Raw genomic sequence first — 21,579 nt, 5'->3', positions numbered from 1 at the left:
ATGAAAGTTTATTTTGAACCTTGGTAAACCGAACACCTGTCTAAACCAGTCTCTCCATAAAAGTTTATTTTGAACCTTGGTAAATTGAACACTTGTCTAAACCAGTCCCCCCATGGGGCAGATCCAGGACTTTTTTTAAAGGAATTACGAGAATAACTATATAAAAGGAAACCAGATTATGATATATTAATGAGTATGACAAATTGCCATAACACAATATTTAGCAGAATAGGAAAGCTTTTTTTTTTTTGTTTTTGTTTTTTTTAAGGGAGGTATGCGCCCATTATACATTCACCATGGATCCACCCTGTGGATTGAATGGCATAAAAAATTATTTTCTCCCCTCCTCCACCTCAAAAAATAAGATCCATGCCATACTATGTCACTTTTGAGGAAAAAAAACACTGAAACTGATAATATTTTTATTTTCTCCTAGAAATCTCTATTTACACCAAATAATAAGAATGTACAAAGTAATGTGAACTAGATTTACAGTTTAAAATATTTTTTTTTATACCTCAAAAGATTTTGAATATAAAAATTATAAAATGTTGTCAAAGATGACTGCATATTAATTTTGTGATATTTGAAGCAGAGAAATTTTGAAAAAAACAACTTTTTTTACCAAATCTAAAAATTATTACTTTAATCTGAAGCACAACGATGAGTTGAGTAAAACAAGACCCCACAACATGGGTCAAAAACTTAAAATATAAAAATAAATCACTAAAATCAACTCAAAATACAAAACCTCTACTGTACAGAACATTCCAGAAAATTTTGAAAAACAACTTTTTTTACCAAATCTAAAAATTATTAATTTCAACTGATGCAGAACGATGAGTCGAGTAAAACAAGACCCCACAACATGGGTCAAAAACTTAAAATATAAAAATAAATCACTAAAATCAACTCAAAATACAAAACTTCCACTGTACAGAACATTCCAGAAAATTTTGAAAAACAACTTTTTTCTCACAAATCATAAAAATAATTATATATTCTGATTCAGCATAAAAAGTTGATTAAAACAAGACCCCACAAGTGATATCTCATTCTTAAAATAAAAGAAATAAAAGGTCATAAAAAATAAATCATGTGCAGATTATTGACATAAAGAATGAATATCAATGTTTAATGTAACTCCTTAAAAGTTGTTTAATTGATTCATCAACATATAAATCTAAAGGTGTGAGACCCCACCTGGTTCTCTGAGTTGGGTCAGCATTATTCTGTAACAACAATCTTACAATGTCAATATGACCCCTCACACATGCACCAAACAGTGGAGTCTGTCCAAACCTACCACTATTACACTGTGACACATCAGCATTTCTATCTAACAACAATCTCACAATGTCAATATGACCCCTCACACATGCACCAAACAGTGGAGTCCATCCATTACCACTATTACACTGTGACACATCAGCATTTCTATCTAACAACAATCTCACAATGTCAATATGACCCCTGTAACATGCACCATACAGTGGAGTCTCTCCATCACCACCACTATTACACTGTGACACATCAGCATTTCTATCTAGACACATTCTCACAGTATTAATATCACCATGGCGACATGCCTCCCACAAAACATCTTGAATGTTTACACCATTTGTTATTAACAGTTGTACAATATTTATATGGCCATTCTTATAACTATGGTACAAAGGTGAACGTCCACACCAATCTGTTTTGTTTACATTACATTTTATAGAAATGAGATATTTAACTAATTCATAAAAACCAATCTTTGAGGCTTCAATCATTGGTGTACTAGTATAATATTTATGTTTGTTAAAAAAGTATCTATTTTTAGCTATAAGACATTTATCATCCAACTCAAGGAATAATTGTTTACATGAATCTGTGTGTTCTTTTATATATCCCATCACTTTATCTTTATATCTTTTTTCTTTCAACTGTTGATTATCAAAGAAGAACTTTCCATCTTGTTCTTTGAGATCTCTGAATATTCTGTCAAAGTAAACAATCTCAGTATCATCAGATAAATACAGGAAGGAATCATCTTGTTCTAGATTTTGACCTGATTTAAGTTTGAATCTTTCTGCTATGAATGATGAAGGTGAATATTCAATGAAAAGTTCCACAAGTTTTTGACCACAAGTTACAGCAACCATATCATACAGTTTATCATGGGCTATACTGTAGACTGATCCTGTTTTCTTGATATATGTTCCATCAAGTTTATGGAAGGTGTCAACAAGTTGTTTTCTTTTCAGTTCTATTTTTAGACTGATATCAAAATTATCCACTATTTCTGTTACTTTCACTTTAACATTTTCTGGTGTTGTTCTTGGATTCATATACGATTCTTCTAATTCATTTGGAAACAATACACATAATACCAAGGCACAGAACTCAAAATGTTTATTTTCTATCATGTCTTTGATATCATTCTTTATACTATCAACAGGAGATGTGAAAAGTTCAGTCAACTGCTCTACTTGTTTTCCCTTCGACATTTTACACAGCAATGGAAAAAAGGAACACTTGTCCATCATTTCATCCATTTCCAACAAATCATATTCTGATAGAGTTGTGTACTTGCTGATCATATTACGTCTTTCTTTAGGCAGTAAGCAATAATTCTTGGATTGTAAGTCTACTGATGGTTTGTTGAACATCTTCATTGACTCGAATCTTGCATCCTTTGATATTTGCAAACGACATGAAATAAGAATTATCATTCGTCCATAAGTTACCCCCTTTTTATCTGATTTTGCATCTTTTCGGTTTTTATTTTCAGAAAGAAATAATTGCTCAATTTGGTCAACCTGTTCTTTCCATGTTTGTAAGTCTTGTTCATTAATAAAATTCTTCCCACAAAAATCATCTATGACAAAAACTTGATTCTTTTCTAAATCTCTGTATTGTACAATATCAGCAGGAGAGGATACAATTGGGATAACATCATATTTCTCCTTTGATTGTAATTCTAGTGCTACATGGTGTATAATTGAAGATTTCCCTGATCCAGAACTTCCAGTAACAAGAACCACACCATTTTCTTGAACCAATCTGGTCACCTGTTCTGTTGCCCTAGTAACAGTAAATGTTACTTCATCTTCCTGCCATTGTTCAATGTAACTCTGATATTTTTCTATGATAAAAAAAAAATATGTTTAATTATTTGTGTATCAAAAATAAAATGTTTAGCAGAATGACACAACAATTTAATTTGAAACCTGAATAGTATGGAAAAGTATGGCAAGCCAAAGTGGACAAAAATAAGTCTTTTCTAATATTAAAAAAATGATTTTTTTATTTTTTTAATATCATAAATTCATTTTTTTAATATCACAAAACCTTTCTTTAATTTAAAAAAAAATATTTTTTGATATTAAAAATTCAATTAAATTTCTAATTTTAAAAATGGTTTTTAATATTAGAAATTGATTTTCTGGTATTACATGTTCGATTTGTTGTATTCAATTACGATTAGAAAATCATTTTATAATATAAAAAAAATGTGACTGATTTTTCAATATTGCAAAGTGATTTTTTAATACATTTGTATTACAAATTCATTTTACAATATTACTAAATGTGTGATATTTTGTAATTTTACTAAATCAGGAATTTGTAATATTAGAAAATGAATTTTTAATATTACTAAATGAATTTTTAATATTACTAAATTAATTTCTAATATAATATCAAAAAATGTTTTTTTTAATATTACAAATTTATTTTTATGAGCAAATTGGCGTGTTTATAGAAAAGCAGAAAACGCTTACCCTACCAGTGCACCTGGTCCATGCTCCCAGTTTTTAGTGAAGTCTGAGTTGCTCATTTGCTTTTGTTACTTTGCATGTATGATTTTGGTCACTTTATGTTCTTTGTTGTGTATGTCTGTTTTCCATGTCTGGTCTTTGTCCCTGGATTGCATTCGTTTGATTACCTCTATAACCTTGATCACCTTGATTACTCTTTTAATATTAGAAAATCATTTTGTAATATAAACAAATGTGACTGATTTTGCAATATTGCAAAGTGATTTTTTAATTTTACAAATTGATCTTCTAATATTACAAATTGATTTTCTAAAATTACAAATTCAATTTGTAATATTACTAAATGTGTGATATTTTGCAATATTAGAAAATTAATTTTTAATATTACAAAATTAATTTCTGATATTACAAAATATTTTCTGATATAAAAAAAAATGATTTTGTAACATTAAAAAATTATTTTCTAATATTACAAAATATTCATTTTTGTCCACTTCGACTTGCCATAGACAAGGATGGGTATTCTATATGCTGCAGCCAGGGCACAAGGTATGTTTCCTGTTCATTTTGTCTTTATATTGTCTCTATTCCATTGTCTCAGTATTGTCTCTGTTTCTGTTGTCTTTGTATTGTCTCTGTTTCTGTTGTCTTTGTATTGTCTCTGTCACTGTTGTGTCAGTACTGTCTCTGTTCCAGTTGTCTCACTATTGCCTCTATTTCTATTTTGTCAGTATTGTCTCTGTTCCTACTGGCTCAGTATTGTCTCCGTTGCTGTTGTCTTTGTATTGTCTCTGTCCCTGTTGTATCAGTATTGTCTCTGTACCAGTTGTCTCAGTATTGTCTCTTTTTATTATCTCAGTATTGTCCCTGTTCTTGTTGTCTCAGTATTTGTGTCTGTTCATATTGTCTCAGTATTTGTGTTTGTTCATATTGTCTCTGTTTCTGTTGTCTTTGTATTGTCCCTGTTCTTGTTGTCTCAGTATTTGTGGCTGCTCATATTGTGTCAGTATTTATGTCTGTTCATATTGTCTCTGTTTCTGTTGTCTTTGTATTGTATCTGTTCCTGTTGTCTCAGTTGTGTCTTTGTTCATGTTGTGTCAGTTATGTCTCTGTTCCTGTTGTCTCAGTTATGTCTTTGTTCATGTTGTGTCAGTTATGTCTCTGTTCCTGTTGTCTCAGTTATGTCTTTGTTCATGTTGTGTTAGTTATGTCTCTGTTCCTGTTGTCTCAGCATTGTCTCTGTTCCTGTAGTCCCAGTTTTGTCTCTGTTCCTGTTGACTAAGTTATATCTTTCTTCCTGTTGTCCCAGTTATGTCGCTGTTCCTATGGACTCATTACTGTCCTTGTTCATTTTGTCTTATTATCGTTAATGCTCCTGTTGTTTCAGTATTATCTATTTTCCAGTTGTCAAAACATTCTCTCTGTTCCTGTTGTCTCATTATTTTCTCTGTCTCTGTTGTCTGATTGTTGTCTCTGTTCCTACTGTCTTAATTGTGTCTCTGTACCTGTCCCTGATGTCTTTCCACAATTCCTGTCCCATTTGTTCAATCTCTGTCCCTGCTTTCTAACCTCGGTCTGTGTCCCAGTTGTCTAACCTCTACTCTGCCCCAGTTGTCTATCCATTGTTCTTGTCCTTGCTGTCTTACCACTGGTTCTAGTTGTCTAACCACTGTTCCTGTCCCAGTTGTCGAACCACTGTTTCCCTCCCAGTTGTCTAACTACCTGTCCCTGTCCCAGTAATCTAACTACTGTTTGTGTTCCAGTTGTCTAACCATTGTCACTGTTTCTGTCCATGCTGTCTACCCATTGTTCCTGTCCAAGTTATCTAACCACTGTTATTGTCCAAGCTGTCTTACCAGTGGTCCTGTCCCAGTTGTCTAACTACCTATTCCTGTCCCAGTTGTCTAACCACCATTCATGTCCCTTCTTTCTTACCACGTTTCTAGTGGCTACTGTCAAACCATTGTCCCTGTCCATGTTGACTAAGCACTGCCTATGTCAAAGTTGCCTAACAATTGTCCCTGTCCCCGTTGTCTAACTACTGTTTCTGTCCCAATTCTCTTACCACTATCCCTGTCCCTGTAGTTCTTTAAAAACAGTCCCTGCCTCGGCTGTCTAACTATTCTCCCTGTCGCAGATGTTTTACCACTGTTCCTGTCCCTGGTTTGTAACCACTGTTCCTTTCCGAGTAGTCTAACCACTGTTCATTTCCCCGCTTTCTAATCTGTCCCTGTGCAATTATCTTATAAAATTTCCTCTATTATTATTGTCTCTGTTCCGTTCCTGTTGCCTGAGTATTGTCTCTGTTCTGATCCTGTTGTCTTGTATTGTTTCTGGCCTGTTGACTTAGTTTTTTCTCAGTCATGTTGTTTCAGTGTAGTCTCTGTTATATTATCTCTGTGTCTATTGTTTTAGTATTGTCCTTCCTTCTGTTGTATCACATTTTTCTCTTTATCTGTGCTGTCTCAGTATAGCTGCTGTCCCTGTTGGCTTAGTATTGTTTCTGTATTGTAGTTATTGAATATCGCTGTTCCTGTTGTCTCAATATTGTCCAAGCTCCTGTTGTCTCATTATTGTTCATATTCCTGTTACCTCAGTTATGTCTCTGTTCATGGTATCTCAGTATTGTCTCTGTTCATGGTATCTCAGTATTGTCTCTGTTCCTATAGCTTCACTATTGTCTCTGTAACTGTTGTCTCAGTCTTGTCTCTTTTCCTGCTGTCATGGTATTGTCTCTGTTCTTGTTGTCTCAGTAATGTTTCTGTTTATATTGTCTCAGTCATGTCGTCTCAGCTTTGTCTCTTTTCCAGTTCTCTTAGTATTGTCTCTGCCACTGGTGTCTTAGATGTGTCTCTGTTCCTATTGTCTTAGATTGTGTCTCTGTTCCTGTTGCCTTAGTATTGTCTCTGTCCCTGTTCTTTTAACTGTGTCTCTGTTCCTGTTGTTTTAGTATTGCCTCTGTTTTTGTTGTCTCAGTTTTGTCTCTGTTCCTGTTGTCTCAGTTATGTCTTTGTTCATGTTGTGTTAGTTATGTCTCTGTTCCTGTTGTCTCAGCATTGTCTCTGTTCCTGTAGTCCCAGTTTTGTCTCTGTTCCTGTTGACTCAGATATATCTTTCTTCCTGTTGTCCCAATTATGTTGCTGTTCCTATGGACTCATTACTGTCCTTGTTCATTTTGTCTCATTATCGTCAATGCTCCTGTTGTTTCAGTATTATCTATTTTCCAGTTGTCAAAACATTCTCTCTGTTCCTGTTGTCTCATTATTTTCTCTGTCTCTGTTGTCTGATTGTTGTCTCTGTTCCTACTGTCTTAATTGTGTCTCTGTACCTGTCCCTGATGTCTTTCCACAATTCCTGTCCCATTTGTTCAATCTCTGTCCCTGCTTTCTAACCTCGGTCTGTGTCCCAGTTGTCTAACCTCTACTCTGCCCCAGTTGTCTATCCATTGTTCTTGTCCTTGCTGTCTTACCACTAGTCCTGTCCTAGTTGTCTAAACACTGTTCCTGTCCCAGTTGTCGAACCACTGTTTCCCTCTTAGTTATCTATCTACCTGTCCATGTCCCTGTAATCTAACTACTGTTTGTGTTCCAGTTGTCTAACCATTGTCACTGTTTCTGTCCATGCTGTCTACCCATTGTTCCTGTCCAAGTTATCTAACCACTGTTATTGTCCAAGCTGTCTTACCACTGGTCCTGTCCTAGTTGTCTAACTACCTGTTCCTGTCCCAGTTGTCTAACCACCATTCATGTCCCTTCTTTCTTACCACGTTTCTAGTGGCTACTGTCAAACCATTGTCCCTGTCCATGTTGTCTAAGCACTGCCTATGTCAAAGTTGCCTAACAATTGTCCCTGTCCCTGTTGTCTAACTACTGTTTCTGTCCCAATTCTCTTACCACTATCCCTGTCCCTGTAGTTCTTTAAAAACAGTCCCTGCCTCGGCTGTCTAACTATTCTCCTTGTCGCAGATGTTTTACCACTGTTCCTGTCCCAGTTGTCTAACAACTGTTCCTGTCCCTGGTTTGTAACTGCTGTTCCTGAACCAGTTGTGTCACTGTTCCTGTTGCCTTAGTATTGTCTCTGTCCCTGTTCTCTTAACTGTGTCTCTGTTCCTGTTGTTTTAGTATTGCCTCTGTTCCTGTTGTCTCAGTTATGTCTTTGTTCATGTTGTGTCAGTTATGTCTCTGTTCCTGTTGTCTCAGTTATGTCTTTGTTCATGTTGTGTTAGTTATGTCTCTGTTCCTGTTGTCTCAGCATTGTCTCTGTTCCTGTAGTCCCAGTTTTGTCTCTGTTCCTGTTGACTAAGTTATATCTTTCTTCCTGTTGTCCCAGTTATGTCGCTGTTCCTATGGACTCATTACTGTCCTTGTTCATTTTGTCTTATTATCGTTAATGCTCCTGTTGTTTCAGTATTATCTATTTTCCAGTTGTCAAAACATTCTCTCTGTTCCTGTTGTCTCATTATTTTCTCTGTCTCTGTTGTCTGATTGTTGTCTCTGTTCCTACTGTCTTAATTGTGTCTCTGTACCTGTCCCTGATGTCTTTCCACAATTCCTGTCCCATTTGTTCAATCTCTGTCCCTGCTTTCTAACCTCGGTCTGTGTCCCAGTTGTCTAACCTCTACTCTGCCCCAGTTGTCTATCCATTGTTCTTGTCCTTGCTGTCTTACCACTGGTTCTAGTTGTCTAACCACTGTTCCTGTCCCAGTTGTCGAACCACTGTTTCCCTCCCAGTTGTCTAACTACCTGTCCCTGTCCCAGTAATCTAACTACTGTTTGTGTTCCAGTTGTCTAACCATTGTCACTGTTTCTGTCCATGCTGTCTACCCATTGTTCCTGTCCAAGTTATCTAACCACTGTTATTGTCCAAGCTGTCTTACCAGTGGTCCTGTCCCAGTTGTCTAACTACCTATTCCTGTCCCAGTTGTCTAACCACCATTCATGTCCCTTCTTTCTTACCACGTTTCTAGTGGCTACTGTCAAACCATTGTCCCTGTCCATGTTGACTAAGCACTGCCTATGTCAAAGTTGCCTAACAATTGTCCCTGTCCCCGTTGTCTAACTACTGTTTCTGTCCCAATTCTCTTACCACTATCCCTGTCCCTGTAGTTCTTTAAAAACAGTCCCTGCCTCGGCTGTCTAACTATTCTCCCTGTCGCAGATGTTTTACCACTGTTCCTGTCCCTGGTTTGTAACCACTGTTCCTTTCCGAGTAGTCTAACCACTGTTCATTTCCCCGCTTTCTAATCTGTCCCTGTGCAATTATCTTATAAAATTTCCTCTATTATTATTGTCTCTGTTCCGTTCCTGTTGCCTGAGTATTGTCTCTGTTCTGATCCTGTTGTCTTGTATTGTTTCTGGCCTGTTGACTTAGTTTTTTCTCAGTCATGTTGTTTCAGTGTAGTCTCTGTTATATTATCTCTGTGTCTATTGTTTTAGTATTGTCCTTCCTTCTGTTGTATCACATTTTTCTCTTTATCTGTGCTGTCTCAGTATAGCTGCTGTCCCTGTTGGCTTAGTATTGTTTCTGTATTGTAGTTATTGAATATCGCTGTTCCTGTTGTCTCAATATTGTCCAAGCTCCTGTTGTCTCATTATTGTTCATATTCCTGTTACCTCAGTTATGTCTCTGTTCATGGTATCTCAGTATTGTCTCTGTTCATGGTATCTCAGTATTGTCTCTGTTCCTATAGCTTCACTATTGTCTCTGTAACTGTTGTCTCAGTCTTGTCTCTTTTCCTGCTGTCATGGTATTGTCTCTGTTCTTGTTGTCTCAGTAATGTTTCTGTTTATATTGTCTCAGTCATGTCGTCTCAGCTTTGTCTCTTTTCCAGTTCTCTTAGTATTGTCTCTGCCACTGGTGTCTTAGATGTGTCTCTGTTCCTATTGTCTTAGATTGTGTCTCTGTTCCTGTTGCCTTAGTATTGTCTCTGTCCCTGTTCTTTTAACTGTGTCTCTGTTCCTGTTGTTTTAGTATTGCCTCTGTTTTTGTTGTCTCAGTTTTGTCTCTGTTCCTGTTGTCTCAGTTATGTCTTTGTTCATGTTGTGTTAGTTATGTCTCTGTTCCTGTTGTCTCAGCATTGTCTCTGTTCCTGTAGTCCCAGTTTTGTCTCTGTTCCTGTTGACTCAGATATATCTTTCTTCCTGTTGTCCCAATTATGTTGCTGTTCCTATGGACTCATTACTGTCCTTGTTCATTTTGTCTCATTATCGTCAATGCTCCTGTTGTTTCAGTATTATCTATTTTCCAGTTGTCAAAACATTCTCTCTGTTCCTGTTGTCTCATTATTTTCTCTGTCTCTGTTGTCTGATTGTTGTCTCTGTTCCTACTGTCTTAATTGTGTCTCTGTACCTGTCCCTGATGTCTTTCCACAATTCCTGTCCCATTTGTTCAATCTCTGTCCCTGCTTTCTAACCTCGGTCTGTGTCCCAGTTGTCTAACCTCTACTCTGCCCCAGTTGTCTATCCATTGTTCTTGTCCTTGCTGTCTTACCACTAGTCCTGTCCTAGTTGTCTAAACACTGTTCCTGTCCCAGTTGTCGAACCACTGTTTCCCTCTTAGTTATCTATCTACCTGTCCATGTCCCTGTAATCTAACTACTGTTTGTGTTCCAGTTGTCTAACCATTGTCACTGTTTCTGTCCATGCTGTCTACCCATTGTTCCTGTCCAAGTTATCTAACCACTGTTATTGTCCAAGCTGTCTTACCACTGGTCCTGTCCTAGTTGTCTAACTACCTGTTCCTGTCCCAGTTGTCTAACCACCATTCATGTCCCTTCTTTCTTACCACGTTTCTAGTGGCTACTGTCAAACCATTGTCCCTGTCCATGTTGTCTAAGCACTGCCTATGTCAAAGTTGCCTAACAATTGTCCCTGTCCCTGTTGTCTAACTACTGTTTCTGTCCCAATTCTCTTACCACTATCCCTGTCCCTGTAGTTCTTTAAAAACAGTCCCTGCCTCGGCTGTCTAACTATTCTCCTTGTCGCAGATGTTTTACCACTGTTCCTGTCCCAGTTGTCTAACAACTGTTCCTGTCCCTGGTTTGTAACTGCTGTTCCTGAACCAGTTGTGTCACTGTTCCTGTTGCCTTAGTATTGTCTCTGTCCCTGTTCTCTTAACTGTGTCTCTGTTCCTGTTGTTTTAGTATTGCCTCTGTTCCTGTTGTCTCAGTTATGTCTTTGTTCATGTTGTGTCAGTTATGTCTCTGTTCCTGTTGTCTCAGTTATGTCTTTGTTCATGTTGTGTTAGTTATGTCTCTGTTCCTGTTGTCTCAGCATTGTCTCTGTTCCTGTAGTCCCAGTTTTGTCTCTGTTCCTGTTGACTAAGTTATATCTTTCTTCCTGTTGTCCCAGTTATGTCGCTGTTCCTATGGACTCATTACTGTCCTTGTTCATTTTGTCTTATTATCGTTAATGCTCCTGTTGTTTCAGTATTATCTATTTTCCAGTTGTCAAAACATTCTCTCTGTTCCTGTTGTCTCATTATTTTCTCTGTCTCTGTTGTCTGATTGTTGTCTCTGTTCCTACTGTCTTAATTGTGTCTCTGTACCTGTCCCTGATGTCTTTCCACAATTCCTGTCCCATTTGTTCAATCTCTGTCCCTGCTTTCTAACCTCGGTCTGTGTCCCAGTTGTCTAACCTCTACTCTGCCCCAGTTGTCTATCCATTGTTCTTGTCCTTGCTGTCTTACCACTGGTTCTAGTTGTCTAACCACTGTTCCTGTCCCAGTTGTCGAACCACTGTTTCCCTCCCAGTTGTCTAACTACCTGTCCCTGTCCCAGTAATCTAACTACTGTTTGTGTTCCAGTTGTCTAACCATTGTCACTGTTTCTGTCCATGCTGTCTACCCATTGTTCCTGTCCAAGTTATCTAACCACTGTTATTGTCCAAGCTGTCTTACCAGTGGTCCTGTCCCAGTTGTCTAACTACCTATTCCTGTCCCAGTTGTCTAACCACCATTCATGTCCCTTCTTTCTTACCACGTTTCTAGTGGCTACTGTCAAACCATTGTCCCTGTCCATGTTGACTAAGCACTGCCTATGTCAAAGTTGCCTAACAATTGTCCCTGTCCCCGTTGTCTAACTACTGTTTCTGTCCCAATTCTCTTACCACTATCCCTGTCCCTGTAGTTCTTTAAAAACAGTCCCTGCCTCGGCTGTCTAACTATTCTCCCTGTCGCAGATGTTTTACCACTGTTCCTGTCCCTGGTTTGTAACCACTGTTCCTTTCCGAGTAGTCTAACCACTGTTCATTTCCCCGCTTTCTAATCTGTCCCTGTGCAATTATCTTATAAAATTTCCTCTATTATTATTGTCTCTGTTCCGTTCCTGTTGCCTGAGTATTGTCTCTGTTCTGATCCTGTTGTCTTGTATTGTTTCTGGCCTGTTGACTTAGTTTTTTCTCAGTCATGTTGTTTCAGTGTAGTCTCTGTTATATTATCTCTGTGTCTATTGTTTTAGTATTGTCCTTCCTTCTGTTGTATCACATTTTTCTCTTTATCTGTGCTGTCTCAGTATAGCTGCTGTCCCTGTTGGCTTAGTATTGTTTCTGTATTGTAGTTATTGAATATCGCTGTTCCTGTTGTCTCAATATTGTCCAAGCTCCTGTTGTCTCATTATTGTTCATATTCCTGTTACCTCAGTTATGTCTCTGTTCATGGTATCTCAGTATTGTCTCTGTTCATGGTATCTCAGTATTGTCTCTGTTCCTATAGCTTCACTATTGTCTCTGTAACTGTTGTCTCAGTCTTGTCTCTTTTCCTGCTGTCATGGTATTGTCTCTGTTCTTGTTGTCTCAGTAATGTTTCTGTTTATATTGTCTCAGTCATGTCGTCTCAGCTTTGTCTCTTTTCCAGTTCTCTTAGTATTGTCTCTGCCACTGGTGTCTTAGATGTGTCTCTGTTCCTATTGTCTTAGATTGTGTCTCTGTTCCTGTTGCCTTAGTATTGTCTCTGTCCCTGTTCTTTTAACTGTGTCTCTGTTCCTGTTGTTTTAGTATTGCCTCTGTTTTTGTTGTCTCAGTTTTGTCTCTGTTCCTGTTGTCTCAGTTATGTCTTTGTTCATGTTGTGTTAGTTATGTCTCTGTTCCTGTTGTCTCAGCATTGTCTCTGTTCCTGTAGTCCCAGTTTTGTCTCTGTTCCTGTTGACTCAGATATATCTTTCTTCCTGTTGTCCCAATTATGTTGCTGTTCCTATGGACTCATTACTGTCCTTGTTCATTTTGTCTCATTATCGTCAATGCTCCTGTTGTTTCAGTATTATCTATTTTCCAGTTGTCAAAACATTCTCTCTGTTCCTGTTGTCTCATTATTTTCTCTGTCTCTGTTGTCTGATTGTTGTCTCTGTTCCTACTGTCTTAATTGTGTCTCTGTACCTGTCCCTGATGTCTTTCCACAATTCCTGTCCCATTTGTTCAATCTCTGTCCCTGCTTTCTAACCTCGGTCTGTGTCCCAGTTGTCTAACCTCTACTCTGCCCCAGTTGTCTATCCATTGTTCTTGTCCTTGCTGTCTTACCACTAGTCCTGTCCTAGTTGTCTAAACACTGTTCCTGTCCCAGTTGTCGAACCACTGTTTCCCTCTTAGTTATCTATCTACCTGTCCATGTCCCTGTAATCTAACTACTGTTTGTGTTCCAGTTGTCTAACCATTGTCACTGTTTCTGTCCATGCTGTCTACCCATTGTTCCTGTCCAAGTTATCTAACCACTGTTATTGTCCAAGCTGTCTTACCACTGGTCCTGTCCTAGTTGTCTAACTACCTGTTCCTGTCCCAGTTGTCTAACCACCATTCATGTCCCTTCTTTCTTACCACGTTTCTAGTGGCTACTGTCAAACCATTGTCCCTGTCCATGTTGTCTAAGCACTGCCTATGTCAAAGTTGCCTAACAATTGTCCCTGTCCCTGTTGTCTAACTACTGTTTCTGTCCCAATTCTCTTACCACTATCCCTGTCCCTGTAGTTCTTTAAAAACAGTCCCTGCCTCGGCTGTCTAACTATTCTCCTTGTCGCAGATGTTTTACCACTGTTCCTGTCCCAGTTGTCTAACAACTGTTCCTGTCCCTGGTTTGTAACTGCTGTTCCTGTCCCAGTTGTGTCACTGTTCCTGTTGCCTTAGTATTGTCTCTGTCCCTGTTCTCTTAACTGTGTCTCTGTTCCTGTTGTTTTAGTATTGCCTCTGTTTCTGTTGTCTCAGTTTTGTCTCTGTTCCTGTTGTCTCAGTTATGTCTTTGTTCATGTTGTGTCAGTTATGTCTCTGTTCCTGTAGTCCCAGTTTTGTCTCTGTTCCTGTTGTCTCGTTATTTTCTCTGTCTCTGTTGTTTGATTGTTGTCTCTGTTCCTACTGTCTTAATTGTGTCTCTGTACCTGTCCCTGATGTCTTTCTACAATTCCTGTCCCATTTGTTCAATCTCTGTCCCTGCTTTCTAACCTCGGTCTCTGTCCCAGTTGTTTATCCATTGTTCTTGTCCTTGCTGTCTTACCACTGGTCCTGTCCTAGTTGTCTAACCACTGTTCCTTTCCCAGTTGTCGAACCACTGTTTCCCTCTTAGTTGTCTAACTACCTGTCCCTGTCCCTGTAATCTAACTACTGTTTGTGTTCCAGTTGTCTAACCATTGTCACTGTTTCTGTCCATGCTGTCTACCCATTGTTCCTGTCCAAGTTATCTAACCACTGTTATTATCCAAGCTGTCTTACCACTGGTCCTGTCCTAGTTGTCCAACTACCTGTTCCTGTCCCAGTTGTCTAACCACCATTCATGTCCCTTCTTTCTTACCACGTTTCTAGTGGCTATTGTCAAACCATTGTCCCTGTCCATGTTGTCTAAGCACTGCCTATGTCAAAGTTGCCTAACAATTGTCCCTGTCCCTGTTGTCTAACTACTGTTTCTGTCCCAATTCTCTTACCACTATCCCTGTCCCTGTAGTTCTTTAAAAACAGTCCCTGCCTCAGCTGTCTAACTATTCTCCCTGTCGCAGATGTTTTACCACTGTTCCTGTCCCAGTTGTCTGACAACTGTTCCTGTCCCTGGTTTGTAATTGCTGTTCCTGTCCCAGTTGTGTCTCTGTTCCTGTTGCCTTAGTATTGTCTCTGTCCCTGTTCTCTTAACTGTGCCTCTGTTCCTGTTGTTTTAGTATTGCCTCTGTTTCTGTTGTCTCAGTTTTGTCTCTGTTCCTGTTGTCTCAGTTATGTCTTTGTTCATGTTGTGTCAGTTATGTCTCTGTTCCTGTAGTCCCAGTTTTGTCTCTGTTCCTGTTGACTCAGTTATATCTTTCTTCCTGTTGTCCCAGTTATGTCACTGTTCATTTTGTCTCATTATCGTCAATGCTCCTGTTGTTTCAGTATTATCTATTTTCCAGTTGTCAAAACATTCTCTCTGTTCCTGTTGTCTAATTATTTTCTCTGTCTCTGTTGTCTGATTGTTGTCTCTGTTCCTACTGTCTTAATTGTGTCTCTGTACCTGTTGTCTTATTATCGTCTCTGTCCCTGCTGTCTTCATTGTGTCTCTATTTTTGTTGTTTTAGTATTGCCTCTGTTCCTGTAGTCTCAGTTTTGTCTCTGTTCCCATTGTCTCCGTTATATTTCAGTTCCTGTTGTCTCATTATTGTTTTTGCTGCTGTTTCTCAATATTGTCTCTGTTCCTGCTTTCCTAGTATTTATTGTCTCTGTCCCTGTTGTCTCAGTATTGTCTCTGTTCCTGTGTCTCAGTACTGTCTTTGCTATTGTTTTCTCAGTATTGTCACAGTATTGTTTCTTTCCTATTGTCTCATTATTGTCTTCGTTGCTGTTGTATTAGTATTGTTTCAATCCTGTTGTCTCAGTATTGTCTTCGTTCATGTTGTCGAAGTATTGCCTCTGTTTCTTTGTGTCAGTTTTCTTTCCGTTCCTGTTGTCTCAGTATTGTATGTGTTCCAGTTGTCTGGGTTTTGTCTCTGTTCCAGTTGTCTGGATTTTGTCTCTGTTCATGATGCCTCAGTATTGCCTGTTTCTGTGTGTCAGTATTGTCTCTGTTCCTGTTGTCTCAGTATTGCCTCTGTTTCTGTGTGTCAGTTTTGTGTCTTTTCCTGTTGTCTCAGTTTTTTCTTTGTTCCAGTTTTCCGGGTTTTGTCAGTTTCTCTTTGTTCCAGTTGCCTGGGTATTGTCAGTTTTGTCTTTGTTCCAGTTGTCTGGGTATTGTCAGTTTTGTCTTTGTTCCAGTTGACTGGGTTTTGTCATTTGGTCTTTGTTCCAGTTGTCTGGGTATTGTCAGTTTGGTCTTTGTTCCAGTTGTCTGGGTATTGTCAGTTTGGTCTTTGTTCCAGTTGTCTGGGCTTTGTCAGTTGAATTGTGTCTGTTTTGTTTCTTGTTATTTATGATAATTGATGTTAATTTAAAATTATGATTTCCTCCAACTTAATTTGTTAATTTTTATGTTTTATAATTTTTTCTCCTACCTTTCATATGCCTAGGAACACTACTGTCTAGTTCATCTGAAAGTAAAAATAAAATCATTTTCTACTATATGGACAAGAGCAGTGCTCAAAGTCCCCTGCCTTGCAAAAGTCAGTAAGTAATTTTAAGACTTAAATATTTAAAACAATCTAACAACTGTAATATTGATATATCTCAAACACCCGATGATAAAGTTGCAAGTTCTTTGATGAGACCCAGATTAGATAAAGAACTTTCAAATTTTACCAAATAGTGTCTGTGATTCCTATTTTTTTTTTATAGTTTTATTTTCTTGTGGTTCTTGACAGTTAATGCTAGATGCTATATTAGTATATATGTTATATACCTTAAACAGAATTCTATAAGGAACAATTCAAAAGGATGAATTATCAAAATTAAATGTCAAGAAGCCTTCTATGCCAATTTTTAATAAAGGTTCTACTATATTACCCCTTTTGATCCAAAATGGTAGGGGCTGGTGACCCAATTTTTAAAGCAAGGGTCAATGCTTCCAGTTCTTACCTAGTAAGAAGTAATAATAAATCAAAATTTCATGACCATCGTTTATCTACAACTTATATGGTCTGCCACAGCATAACATAATATGACCACCATATTTACATATCCGGTCGTATAAGTTATACAGAGAATAAATATACTCCATTATATAATTTATAATGTTTACAAATTGTTGAGAGTCTTACCCATCTTTTTTTCTAGTTTGCTAGTAGATGCTGCATTTTCTTGATTTTTCTGCAAAATAAAACAAGATTTTGAATGCTATATCATGTCAATACTACCCCCATTCAACCATTTCAGTCAAAGACGGGTTAGGCAGGCATCGACATTTCCGCTAGTCCGCCCGAGGCGACAAAACTGGCTGGGGACTACTGAAATTTCGAGTAGAAATAGTCCACGGGACTAGTAAATATTCAGTATTGAAAATGACTTTTAATTGCGTCTCATTGTCATGTGAATCGCATTATTGTAGCTGTCAGACAGAAATGAACTTCTGGAACCTGTTTCTTTCACCTACGGTTAAAAAATAGAATGTTTACATTATTGATTTTTGTGTGACTGTTTAAGGAATCGTGATTGGTCAGTTTGGTGTCAATCCCTGATTAGGAGGACACATCATCATGCAGAAGCAATATGCCAAATGTCACAGCATTCCCTGTATTAGAAGCTGAGAAATCAGTTTTGAAAATTACCATTCAGCACAAACTATAAAATTACTATGTCAATCAATTAACAGAAAGAAGATGAGCAAGGGACCTGAAATGGGAAGACACGCCACACGGTAAAAGTCATCGTGAGAAAGCAATATACCAAATATGTCAGCATTCCCTCAAGTCGAGGATGAGAAATCCGCTATGAAATTGTCCGTTATGCAGCATCGTTATAAAGTTTCAATGAGTGCAGCAAGATACAACCGCAGTGGTCTAACACTCTGGACACAACATTAGTTTTTTTGACACACTTAAGCATAAGGACTTACAATTTATTATGGATACTATAAAATCAAATTAAAAATTTTTAAAGTCAGACCAAGGGATTTTTATGAAGAATTCAATTGATTTTTTTTAAAAATCAAAACCAAAAACTCAGTTTTTAGGGTGTGGCCCCTTTGACCACTTATAACTTGAAAACCATTAAACATGCATAAAATCTGATTGAAAAATGCAGGCAGGGGTTTTAATAAGAAATCCATTAAAAAAAAACAAATTTGAAATCGGGTGTGGCCCATATGACCCATAATAATTCAAAAAAAACATAAGAGATATCTGAAGTCTGATTCAAAAACACAGACATGAATTTTAATGAGGACACAATTAAAAATAATTGAAATCAGATAAAAAAAAATGTCTAATTTTTGAGATGTGGCCCCTTTGCCCTCCCCCCCCACCCCTAATAATTTGAAAGCAGATTTATCCAAAATCTAAACCACAACTACAGTTATCGCACGAAACAAGTGTCTCCAGACGACAACCACTGCGCCATAACATTATATGAACGCAATTTTTTTGCGGTCGTATAAAAACCATGGAGTTGATTTGTAAACAGGGAGTATATGAATGAGGAACCTAAAAAGGGGAAACAAATAAAAAGTCATCAGACAAAAGCAACAAATCTAATATATAAGCATTCTCAACAATGGAAGATAAGAAATCTGTTACAAATGTCTATAGGATCAATTGACTTAATGTCAAATGGCAGACAAGATGATTGCCAAATAGTCTCAGTTTAGTGAGTGATGATATACTGTGAAAGTAACATTTCTTGTGGGTTACCAATTTTTGCAGTTTTCAGGGTACATGTACATGTACATGCAACTAAGTAATATGGGTTTAATTCATTACACTTGACAAGGAACATTGTTTAGAAACAAGAAGCTCCCAGGAGCCTGAAACACTCTACTGAATCAATTCTTGCCTTTCAAGGGAAATAACTCTAAAAAGGAGTTGTCACACAATGTTGTCTACTGAAAGATTCTTATCTATCTGTTATAGTTTTCAAGACATATGCTGGCAACTGCTAAATAAGGGTAACAAGAAAATTACCGAACACTAATCCGATTCATAACCAAGTCAAGTACAAAATAAATCTGACAAAATAAATATTATACCATCGGAGGCGCTGGTACCACATTTGTCTTGACTTGGTACCAGTATTTCAAACGAAATCTTGGTTTTAGAGTGCCCTAAACCTCCTCCTTCCACTTTGGCATGAATATACCAGTGGTGATTAAAAAGCATTTGCATTCTATTGGTCATAATCAGTAAATCAACGGTCACATCAGCACAAAAAAAAAAAAAAACAAAAATAAAACAGTCATTACTCATTATTTTAGAAGAAACTGAGTATAATTTAACCAAGGAATGATATCTAAATAATACACCTTTTAAGACGCATTTCCTCATACCAATAATTCAGGAGTCTGTCATGCAGATATGTATGGCGTTCAAGGAAATCAAAGTAGTAAGTATTTGCTCTATCATGGCGAATCAATCATGAAATATAAACACCATATGGAGGACATATAGGGATATTGCTGTAAGGAAAAGTTATGAAATTAAAATTAAACTTGTCTCTTTTATCATAAATCTTAGTGCTTCACCTTGCAAGGTCAATAACTCTAACAAGGAGTCATCTGACAACTTTGACCCAAATCATGGCAATGGAGACATTTGTAGGCCTTATCATAAGGATCATTTTGACGATTGAAAGTTATTATCTATTACAGTTTTCAAGATATTAGCTGAAAACTGCAAAAATATGTCATTTTTCACGTTTCAAGGGCAATAACTCTGACAAAGAATCGTCCAACAACTTTGATCCCTGCAGATTTTCGTAGACCTTTTCTGCAATTGAAACAATTTGGTTAAACCTAACAAGCCTAACAGTTGTGGAGATATAGGAGAATAACTTGTCAGACCCCTTTGTTCTATATTTAGTAACATTGCCATGTTTTTCAATAGACCAAAAATCCCCACATCAATTCTATGCAGAATACCCTAAAACATTCATACCAATTTTTTTTTTAATTGGTCATGTAGTTTCAGAGGAGAAGACCATTTACAGTAATAACATTAAAAATAACCAGAAAACATTGAAAAAAGGGCAATAATTCAAACATGGCTCAACAAAAATACACAAAAATTTGACCACAGATAGATCTCATCATTCTTGACACTTTTCCCTGTCAGAAATTTACTAAACCCAACGGTTTTGGAGATATATGGGGAAGACTTCTGTCTGACCCCAATGTTCTATTTTTAGTAAAAGTGGCAATGTTTTTAGGTGAGGGATAAAAAATTCCAACAATAGTTCTATTCACACCAAGTTAGGTTCTAATTAGTTGAGATGTTTCTTCAGAGAAGAGTTTTGAAAAATTGTAAACGACAATGACAGATGCCAAGTGATGGCAATAGCTCACATGGCCAGGGGAGCTAAACAGGAAAAGAAATGCTACCCATTGTCAAGGCAACCAATATCCCGTAAAAATTTGAAAATGCTTATATATAACTTTAGTTCTTATAAAGAGTTTGGTATGTTCAAATTTTGAGATTTCGAGCCCATGCAAAAGTCGCCTTTACCATGGCAACCAATTTTCCCGCCTTAGTTTTAAAATGCCCAGTCTTGGATGTAATTAAGTTGTTATGATGAAAATGACATGCCGAATCTGGATTTCTAATACATAAAATTCAATATCATTTCCCAAATTCCCCTTTTTTCATATGTTATATGTAAATTACAGACACTCTTTCAGTCAATATGTTTTATATAGACTGTTTTTTATATGATGAACCTTGTCCTCGGTCAAATAATCTTTATGGGTCCATATTTTAGATATTGACTGATAAAAATCCATTATTGACACAGACATTATCATGTGCTGGTTGAGATATTTCACGATATTATCAGTATCAAAATTGAAAGTACTTATCATTCTATACATATTTCCATGACATAATCTTGAGGTCCTTTGAAAAGTATTGAAACAATATTGAATTACCATAGTTTGTTCTGCAAGTGTTGCTGAATGACCTTTGAGTGTTTCTGAATGGTCTTCAAGTGTTGTTGTATGACCTGTGAGTGTTTCTGATTGGTCTGCGAGTGCCGCTGAATGGTCTGTGAGTGTAGTTGTATGATCCAGGAGTGTTGCTGAAAGATCTTTTCTTATCTTGTCACACTCTTCATCTAAAAACCAAATGAAAATAGAGAGTAAAGATGACTAATTTTACAGATGAATATTTGACTGATGTTTGTTTACATTTCCATAGGTGTTAAGGAAGTATAACTTAAATTATGATTGATTGATTGTTGGAGTTTAACCCCCGAGCAGTAATATTTCAGATATATTCAGGTGATGAAAGGGATGGAACACAAGGGCAATAGGGTTGACAAATTTTCATTGCCACTAGGTAAAAGGGGGATGGGTAAGGTAGAGCAATTTAGCCTCCTGAGGGCAAAGGTTCCTACTCCTATCGAATACCACAGCAGGGTAATTTCCTCAAATAGAACAAGCATTCTAAGAGTACTGCAAAACAATGCATAGTCCCTTATGGGCTGTTTATATCACTAACCCAAATACTACCTTGGACAAAAATCAGTTAAGTGGAACAAAACCCAATCTTGATCTGTAACTCATTATGATAGACTCACATACCAAAAATCGGCTCAATATAAGTAAGCATTTAGAAAAAAAGTGAAGAAAATGTAAATTTCAATAATTTTTTTTAAAGTTCAATTAATTTAACTTGAAGTGTAGACTTCATCTGTTACTCATCAAGGTTGACTCACACATCAACAATCAGCTCAATATCTGCAAGAATTTTAGAAAAAAAATGTGGAAAACTTAAATTGTCATAACTTTTTCAAAGTTCAAGGGC

General features: G+C 37.1%; 1 protein-coding gene across 1 annotated transcript in view; it reads right to left on the bottom strand.

Moving 5' to 3' along the window:
- Positions 1-405: 405 nt before the first annotated feature.
- The window catches only part of LOC148597640 (uncharacterized), a 30,173-nt gene continuing 8,999 nt past the window's right edge, over positions 406-21,579 (bottom strand). Inside the window, exons 5-8 of the mRNA XM_088562732.1 lie at positions 20,703-20,887; positions 16,891-16,939; positions 16,189-16,224; positions 406-3,130 (exon numbers count right to left, since the gene is read on the bottom strand). Coding sequence (XP_088418858.1) covers positions 1,128-3,130; positions 16,189-16,224; positions 16,891-16,939; positions 20,703-20,887 — 2,273 coding nt within the window. The 3' untranslated portion in view covers positions 406-1,127. The remainder of the gene's footprint in view (positions 3,131-16,188; positions 16,225-16,890; positions 16,940-20,702; positions 20,888-21,579) is intronic.

The sequence above is a fragment of the Perna viridis genome, chromosome 15 (genome assembly GCF_037379345.1).
Source record: "Perna viridis isolate PV_CMFRI_1.1 ecotype Kerala chromosome 15, ASM3737934v1, whole genome shotgun sequence".
Classification (NCBI taxonomy): domain Eukaryota; kingdom Metazoa; phylum Mollusca; class Bivalvia; order Mytilida; family Mytilidae; genus Perna; species Perna viridis.
This window is presented reverse-complemented; position numbering and strand designations above follow the sequence as displayed.